Here is a 10,016-nt window from a genome sequence, read left to right as displayed (position 1 = left end):
AAAATCTCTATCCCATCCACACACTACTCCTTTCCCCTGCCGAGTGAGTCACGCCTACCCCGAAAGGAAAATGGCTTAATGGTGTAATAATAATAATAATAATAATAATAGAATATAATTAAATCGCTGAATTCCGCGAATTCAACAAATATCGTGAATTCCATCAATTTCGTCAACCCCGTGAATTGCGGGCGTTTTATGAATTCCGTCATTACAGTCAATTCCTTGAATTTGTTAAATTTCATGAATTCTGTGAATTCAATTAATTCAGCAATTTCCACGAATTTCATTAATCCTGTGAATTCCACAAATTCTATCAATTCCACGAATTCCATGAATTTCGTGAATTCTATCAATTTAATTTCTAAAATTCTATGCATTTCTTGAATTCCATCAATTCCGCGAATTCATTTAATTCCCTGAATCGCGCGTATTCCATGATATTCATTAATTCCTTGAATATCGTGAACTTAATGAATTCTGTCAATTCCGAGGATTCCACAAATTTCTTGAATTCCAGCGTTTTCGTGAATTCCTTCAATTCCATGAATTCCGTGACTTTCGAGAATGTCATGAATTGCGTAAAATTCTTGAATTCCGTGAGTTCTGCGAAATTTCTTCTATCCCATGAATTTTGTGAATCCCATAAATTTTGTGAATCCCATGAATTTCGTGAATTCCATTTATTCCGCTAATTCGATAAATTTCATGAATTCCGGGTTTTACATGAATTCCGTTCTATAAATTTATTTCCTAAAAGTCTATTATTTCTTTGAATAACATCAATTCCTTGAATTCAATCGATTTCAAGAATTCCGTCATTTTCATTAATTCCTTGAATATCGTGAATTCCGCGAATTTAAGAAATTCCGTGAATTGCTTGAATTCCATGAATTTCATTTAGCTTACGCTTTTATTGTAGAAGTATTGTAGAATTCCAAACATTTTCAACAGTGTGTAATTCTCAATTATTTACAGCATTTTGGTCCAACCTTAGATAAATAATATCTCCGGGATTTACTGTGTTTGTATGGCCTCAGTTTATAATGTCCAATTAACCGATGATTTCCAGAAGCCTTAAGTTTCCTATTTCCTATAAAATATTCCTTAGCCCACTAAGTTTAATAATAATTTCACATTTTTCAGAACTGCAAAATACCTAGAACCTATGCGAGCCTTCTTCAGGAATATTCTGAATCCTGTGGGCAAGGAGAAAACTAACGTTTACGCTTACATGTTTTTCTGTGATTTTTTTAACTTTATACTAATAATCTTTGGATTCTCAGCCTTTGGGGTACGTATAATTTACCGCTGATACACTTTTTTTTTAATGTAGAAGAGAGCAACGCATTGAGTAAATTTTTTTAAATTTTTAGACCCAACAAGGAGATGGTGGTGTTACAGCTTATCTTCAAGAAAATCGAGTGCCTATGCCCTTTTTGCTGATGCTCTTGCTTCAGTTTGCACTCATTGTTATAGACAGGGCTCTGTTCCTGCGGAAATCTATTCTGGGCAAACTTATCTTTCAATATTGTCTTATTTTTGGCATCCACATTTGGATGTTTTTTATATTACCAAGTGTTACTGAAAGGTGAGCCGCAAACTGTTGTATTATCAAAATATAATAACAGGGCCTAAAATAATTCCCCCTCCCCCCCCCCTCACTTACAAGAAGAAGAAAAAATAGGAGAAATGAAGTAATTTTTTTATGGAAATAAGGGACATATTATATTAAATAAATCTAATGCGGGTACTACATCAAATTTAATTTAAAACACTTGAAATGTTCAAGATTTTAATTGCAATATTGCATTTTAAACAAAATGGACGAATTTAGAACCAATTAGTTTAATTTTCAATCTAAAAGATGAATTTTCGATCAAATAATAATAATAATAACTTTAATCAATTTAATTTTTCATAATTTAATTTATTTTTTATTTATTAATTTAATTTATTTAATTTTTAATATTTTAAATAATTTTTTGTAGAAAATAGTTAAATTTTTTAGAGAGGAGAATAATTTTTAGCTAAAATAATGAATCTTCAACCAAAAAATTAATTTTTTATAAATAAATTCAAATTTGAACTGAATAGTTAAATTTTCATCCAAAAAGGATGATCTTAACGAATAATGTCATATTTAATATTTCAATGGAACGGAATGAATTTTCAAACCATCTGTTACATTTTTAACCAAAATAATATGAAAAATTGTTGAATTTTCAATAAGAAAAAATTTGGCCGTCATGAAAGAAAAATTATTTTAAACAAATTGTTTAATTTTTAAGTAAAAAAATATGTAACGAAATTGTTGAATTTTTAACTAAATAAAGATTTTTTAGATTTTCATCAAAAATATGAAATTTTAATCAAGAATATTAATTTTTAATTAAATAGCTTGCAATTTTAACAAAAAAAATTACATTTCTATCAAAAGAAATGAATTTTAAAAGAAAAAGTCTAATTTAAAAAAAAACAGTGGCATTTTCAACAGGAAAATATTAATTTTCAACAAAAAAAATTAATTTTCTACTCATAAGTTGAATTTTCAACCAAAAGGATGAATTTTTAAGCCACGAAGAAGAGTTCTCTGCAAAAAGTTAAAGATTTCAAATCATAAAGTGTAAATTTTCAACAAGAAAAAATTGTTTAATTTTTTACCAAAATAGTGGAAATTTAAACTAGAAAATAAGAATTTTCATCAAAATTGTTGAATTTTCCATTAAAACAATTTTTCGGGCATAACAAAAAATTATTTTAACCAAATTGTTGAATTTAAAAAAAAAAACGAAATATAACGAAATTCTTGAATTTTTAACAAAATAAAAATTTTAACCAAAAATGGCGATATCCTACAAAATATTTTAATTCTCAACTACAACAAAAAAATTAAATTTCCAACAAAAATATGAAATTTTAATCAAGAATATTGATTTTCAATTGAGTAGCGTGCAATTTTAACAAAAAATTACATTTCTATCAAAAGAAATTAATTTTAAAAGAAAAAGTCTAATTTAAAAAAAAACAATGGCATTTTCAACAGGAAAATATTAATTTTCAACAAAAAAAATTAATTTTCTACTCATAAGTTGAATTTTCAACCAAAAGGATGAATTTTTAAGCCACGAAGAAGAGTTCTCTGCAAAAAGTTAAAGATTTCAAATCATAAAGTGTAAATTTTCAACAAAAAATTGTTGCATTTTTTACCAAAATAGTGGAAATTTAAACTAAAAAATAAGAATTTTCATCAAAATTGTTGAATTTCCAATTAAAACAATTTTTCGGGCATGAAAAAAAATTACTTTAACCAAATTGTTGAATTTCTAAAGAAACAAAAAAATTAATATAACGAAATTCTTGAATTTTTAACAAAATAAAAATTTTAACCCAAAATGGCGATATCCTACCAAATATTTAAATTCTCAACCCTAACGAAAAATTAAATTTCCATCAATAATATGAAATTTTAATCAAGAATATTAATTTTCAACTCATTAGTTGAATTTTCAACCAAAAGGATGCATTTTAAACAAAAAGAAATTAATTTTCATCTGAAGAAGATTAATGTTCAGCTAAAAATGGCATAGTTGAGATTCCAGCTAAAAATATTAATTTTCAAAAAAAAAAAGGTTTATTAAACAAAATGTAATATTTCATACTTCATTCAAAGGAAATGAATCTTGAATCAAACAGTTACATTTTTAGCAAAAAATATGAAATTTCTTCCAGAAAAAACAGAATTTTCCGAACCTTAAGACGCGTTTCCAAAAAAAAAGTAATTTTCAACCAAGAAAGCTTGTTTAGTCAAAGAAGAAAAAAAACTCAACCTAATCGTTAAATTTTTAAGCCACGAAGAACAGTTTTCTACAAAAAAGTTGAAGATTTCAAATCAGAAAGGGTAAATTTTCAACAAAAATTTTTCAATTATTTAACAAAATAGTGGAAATTTAGACTAGAAAATAATAATTTTCAATAAAAAGTATGATCGGTCATGAAAGAGAAATTTCTTTAACGAAGTGTATCGTAATTGGTGTGTTTTTAACGAAATAAAAATTTTAATCAAAAATGGCGATATCCTAAAAAATATTTGAATTGACAACCCCAACAAAAAATTAAATTTTCATCAAAAATATGTAATTTTATTCAAGAATATTAATTTTCAAGTAAGTAGTTTGCAATTTCCACAAAAAATTACATTTTTATAAAAACAAATGAATTTTCAAACAAAAATTCTAATTTTCTGCAAAACAGTTGAATTTTCTACTAAAAAATAGCAATTTTTAACAAAAAAGAATTAATTTGTTCTTTAAAAAAAGTTAATGTTGTACCAAGAAAGCTGATTTTTAAACAAAAAGACATGAATTTTCATCTAGTTGATATAGTTGAGATTTCAGCTAAAAACATTAATTAAAAAAAAAAAAGTTTTTTAAAGAAAATATTTAAATTTTTAAGAAAAGAGAATAATTTTCAACCAAAAAACATAAAATTTCTGCAAAAAGAAAACGAATTTCCATAACGATGAAACGTTCTTCTAGGACAGAAAATTTATTTTAACAAAATGGTGACATGAATTTTCTACTAGAAAATATTAATGTTCTGCCAAAAATGGTATATTTAAAATTGTAGCTAAAAAGTTTCATTTTCAACAACAAAAAACATTTTTTCCAATAAAATAGTTCAATTTTCAAGAAAAGATAATAATTTTTTAACTAAAATGATGAATGTTTAACCAAAAATTTAATTTTTTACAAACATGAAATTTATATCAAAAAAGAAAAATTTTCAGAACAAAAAGACGAGTATTAAACAAAAGAGTTGATTTTTCAATTAAGAACGTTTTTTAGTAAAAAAAGAAGAAAATCATCCAAACATTTGGATTTTTAAGCCTCGAAGAAGAATTTTCTGCAAATAAGTCGAAAATTCTAAACAAGAAAATATAAATTTTTAACAAAATAGTTTAAATTTTTAACTATTACATACGAATTTTCATAAAAATTGTTGAATTTTCAATAACAAAAAACATTTTTCGGTCTGGAAAGAAAATTTATTTTAAGCAAATTCTTCAACTTTTAAGTCAAATAAGAAATATAGCGAAATCGCTAAATTTTGAACAAAATATACAAATTTCAAACCAAAACGGCAATATCCTATAAAATATTTGAATTCTCAACCAAAAAAAAAAAACAATTTTTTAATGAAGATTAATTTTCAGCCAAAATTTTTGAAATTTTAACCAAAAAGATTAAATTTCTATCAAAAGTCATGAATTTTCAAACAAAAGATAAACTATTTTTCTATTAAACAGTTTAATTCTCCATCCAAAAATATCCATTTTCAACAAAAAAGTTAATTTTCAACTCTGCAGTTAAAATTTTTACCGAAATAGTTGAATTTTAAAACGAAAACGACTAATTTTCTATAAAATGTTTCAATTTTTATCTAAAAAGGATTAAAATAAAAAAATTGTTAAAGTTTTCACTTAAAAGATGAGTTTTTAATCAAAAAGATTAATTTTGTATCAAAGAAGCTGAATTTTAAACGAAAATACATGAATTTTCTACTAGAGAAGATTAATGTTCAGCAAAAAATTATATATTTAAAATTTTTCTAAAAATGTTAATTTTCAAATAGAAAAAAAACAACATTTTTTGAACAAAATAGTCAAATTGTTAAAAAAAGATAATAATTTTTAACTAAAATTATGAATCTTTAACCACAAGATAATTTGTAAGAAATTATTGAATTTTTAATTCAAAAAGAAAACAAAAAGAGTTGAATTTCGTACTAAAATAGTTAAGATTTCAACTTTAAAAAAAATGTCATCAAAATTGTTGAATTTTCAGTAAAAAAAGATTTTTCTGCCAAGAAAGAAATTTTTTTAAACTAAATTGTTCATTTTTAAGCGAAAAAAATAAATATAGCAAAATGGATAGATTTTGAATAAAACGATATAAATTCTAATAAAAAACGGCGATATCCTACCAAAGATTTGAATTCTCAAAAAAAGAAAAAAATTCAAGAAAAATATTAAATTTTAATAAAGAGTAATTTCCAACCAAACTGTTTGAAATTTTCACCTAAAAGTATTACATTTATTTGAAAATAGATGAATTTTTAAACGAAAAACCTAATTAAAAAAAAAGTGGAATTTTCAACCCGAAAATATAAATTTTCAACAAAATAGTTCAATTTGTATCCAAAAAGTATGACTGTAAAAAAATGGTTGAATTTTCAACCTAAAAGATGAATGTTCATTGAAAAAGATTAATTTTGCATAAAAGAAGCTGAATTAAAAAAAAAAGCATGAATTTTCTACTAGAGAAGACTAATATTCAGCAAAAAAGGTATATTTAAAATTTCAGCTAGAAATTTTAATCTTCAACTAAAAAAAAAAGTTTTTTTTTTCAGAAATAAGTTCAACTTTGAACTAAAATAGTTAAAATTTTCAAATAAAAATTATATACAAAAATATAATAAATAAATATGAAAAACAATAAAAATAAAAATATTTTTTTAAAATATATCAGTTTATAAATTTCAAACCAGAAAATATAAATAAAAAAAAAGTTAAACAATAAAAAGGGACAAAATACTTACAAAAAATGGCGACATCCTACAAAATATTTCAATTCTTAACTCAAAAAAAAATTAAACTTCCAAATATATGAAATTTTAATTAAGAAGATTAATTTTCAACCAAAAAGTTTGCAATTTTAACCAAAAAAAGATCTTTCAGAAAATAATAATACTTTTTAAAAACTTAGAAGTATATTTACTGAATTTTTAAAATATTACATTGAAAAACTGAATTTTTTTTAATAGAGCTAATTTTGAACTGCACATTTTTTAATTTCGGATTACGCACTCCTAAAATTGAACTGCGCAAAAGTGTGTTGGTCTTCGCAAAATTTTAGGCCCTCTATAACATTTCTAATATATTTTCTAAAAATAATATTAAATTCCTGACTTTTTTTGTTTATTGCAGGCAATTTACTGATAACTATCCACCTCAGATTTGGTATATGGTCAAATGTTTCTATCTACTTTTGGCTGCATATCAACTCAGACTTGGATATCCAACGCGCATTTTGGGTAACTTCCTCTGTAAAAACTACAGCATGGTCAACTATTTCCTCTTTAAAGGGTAAGCTTTCATTTTCTTTTTTTTTATTTATTTTAAAATTAAAATGTACAGAATTAGATTAATAATGATTAATTTTTCAAAATTTTAGAAAAATATAAAGTAAATATTATTTTAATGTGTCAATAAAAATAATTTTTAATTAATTATTCGCTGAATGATTTTTTCCAAAAGATTAAATAATATAAAGATTGAATTTATACTGTTTTCTAATGAATGAAATTTTATTTTTCCTTGAAAATACCTCTATTACAATTGTATACTTTTTTAAAAATGTTACTGATTATTTTTTTTTTTAAGTTTTGTTAACATTTTGAAGCGAAAACACTGATTTTCTTGAAAAAGTCGACATTATTCATTATTAAATAGACAATAGTAATTGTAAAAAATAATAATTTATGCATTATCCACTGACCAATGTTACAATTTCGAAACTTGAAATATTTATTATTAAATTTTCATCAAAAATATGAAATTTTATTCCAGAATATTAATTTCCAATTAAGTAGTTTTCAATTTTCACAAAAAATTACATTTTTATAAAAACAAATGAATTTTCAAACAAAAATTCTATTTTTCTACAAAACAGTTCTACTAACAGTTCTTTAAAACAAACAGTTCTTTAAAAAAAGTTAATGTTGTACCACTTAAAAATTTTACTATTTAATTTTTTTAATATATATTTTATTTTATTTTTTAATAATTACCACTACGCTGATAGATGGTAACCATCTCTGATGATAATACAAATTCCTTTAAATTACTTCTATCATAAATGTCACACATGGATAGAGGTAGCGTATCTTTCTGAAAAAATATTCTTCTTTCGATCTCTCTAATATCTTAACGGAAAATCATCAAAAATGTGGTTAAATGTTCATAAAAAAATATAAAGTAAAATTTATTATAATACATATCAAATTAAATTAAGATTACAATTTTTCTAATTGAGTAACATTAATTGATTATTCACGCGAATGTTATATAATTAAATTTAGGACATAATTTGTATAACAAAAGTTTATTTTTATTTAAAATATCCGTATTTCAATTACATAATTTTTTAAATATAATAAAATTTTAATATAATATAATATTATTATTATTATTAATATATAATATAATATTTTAATATAGTACAATAAAATTTTATTTAATTTAAATAATTGTTTATTGCTTTTTAAGTTATAAACCGATTAATTAATTATCTATTGTTTAATTTTTCAGTATTAAATTTTGTAAGGATTGAATTTATTTTTTTGCAAGCTTTCCGCGAAAAGGGATATTGCTTAATAGTGTAATAATAATTATTATTACTGTTATTATCATATAATTAAATATTTGCTATTATTTGTCTAATGAAAATTGATTTTTTGCTTAAAATACATTTTCCACAATTATATAATTTTTTAAGTATTTCTGATGTTGTGAAATGAGTATCTGAATTCAATTTTCAAAAGTATAATTAAATATGTTTCGATTGTTTCGAAAATTAGTATAAAAGGTTATTAATATTTCAAATTTTCAGAAATACAATTTTAAGTTTAAAAATAATATACTGTAAAAATCATATGGATGTTTTCATGAAAATAATCTTTGAAGGCTTTTATGTTTTGAACTGATTGATTAATTATTGAATGATTTTTTTATTTAATTTAAATAATTTTTTATTGCTTTTTAAGTTATAAACCGATTAATTAATTATCTATTGTTTAATTTTTCAGTATTAAATTTTGTAAGGATTGCATTTATTTTTTTGCAAGCTTTTCGCGCTTAATAGTATAATAATAATAATTATTATTATTACTGTTATTATCATATAATTAAATATTTGCTATTATTTGTCTAATGGAAATTGATTTTTTGCTTAAAATACATTTTCCGCAATTATATAATTTTTTAAGTGTTTCTGATGTTGTGAAATGAGTATCTGAATTAAATTTTCAAAATTATACTTGAATATGTTTTAATTTTTTCGAAAATTAGTATAAAAGGTTATTAATATTAAAAATTTTCAGAAATAAAATTTTTACGTTTAAAAATAATATTCAGTGAAAATCATATGGATGTTTTCATGAAAATAATTTTTGAAGGCTTTTATGTTGTGAACTGATTGATTAATAATTATTGACTGATTTTTTTTCGATATTGAATTCCATAAAGCTTGAATTTTAATTTTTCTGTATCAAGTAACATAAATTCGTTATTTATTTTAAGGTTATGTAATTAAAAATTGTCTACAATTCGTATGATAAACGTTTATTTATATTTAACACATAATTTTATTACAATTACATAATTTTTTTCGAATTTTTGTGATGTTTTGAAATGATTATCTGAATTACGCATTAAAAATGTTATTTAAATGTTTTAATTTTTTCAAAAATTAGTTTCAAAGCTTATTAATGAATCAAATTTTCATAAATTAAAGTTCAAAAACACGTGTTTATAAAGTTAAAATTATTCTTATTTTTAATGAAAATAATTGTTAAATGCTTTTTATGTTGTAGAACTGAATAACTAAATATTAACTGACTCTTTTGACACTACAATTTTCCCGAGTTAGCTTAAAAAGGTTTTTGATCAATAAAAATTTCAGCAATGGAAGTTTTTTTTCAAATTTACAAAGTAAAATTTATTTGAATATTGAAATTTTTTCAGAATTTATTTTCAACGAGATTTTTAGTGGTCAAAAACTGTAAGCAAATAAAATAGTTATTTAAAAAATAATTAAATGATAAAAGTCAATATAACAGTTGGTGCGCGCGAGCACAATAACACAGGCCAACAATTCTCAGAACCAGAGACCAGACCTACTATACCCGAAGGTTTTTGCTGCGCTGAATCCGAATCTGACCTCAGAAAAATTCCA

The 10,016-nt window shown here is 22.7% G+C and overlaps 1 protein-coding gene across 9 annotated transcripts in view; it reads left to right on the top strand.

The window, feature by feature from the left end:
* LOC117168304 (piezo-type mechanosensitive ion channel component) overlaps positions 1-10,016 on the top strand; it is a 230,011-nt gene that overhangs the window by 193,936 nt on the left and 26,059 nt on the right. For all 9 annotated transcript variants that reach the window (XM_033353858.1, XM_033353856.1, XM_033353854.1 and 6 more), the window contains 3 exons: positions 1,147-1,294; positions 1,377-1,591; positions 6,989-7,147. In XM_033353858.1, coding sequence (XP_033209749.1) covers positions 1,147-1,294; positions 1,377-1,591; positions 6,989-7,147 — 522 coding nt within the window. The remainder of the gene's footprint in view (positions 1-1,146; positions 1,295-1,376; positions 1,592-6,988; positions 7,148-10,016) is intronic.

The sequence above is a fragment of the Belonocnema kinseyi genome, chromosome 2 (assembly GCF_010883055.1).
Source record: "Belonocnema kinseyi isolate 2016_QV_RU_SX_M_011 chromosome 2, B_treatae_v1, whole genome shotgun sequence".
NCBI lineage: Eukaryota > Metazoa > Arthropoda > Insecta > Hymenoptera > Cynipidae > Belonocnema > Belonocnema kinseyi.
The sequence above is the reverse complement of the archived record's forward strand: the minus strand, read 5'-3'. Positions and strand labels throughout refer to the sequence as shown.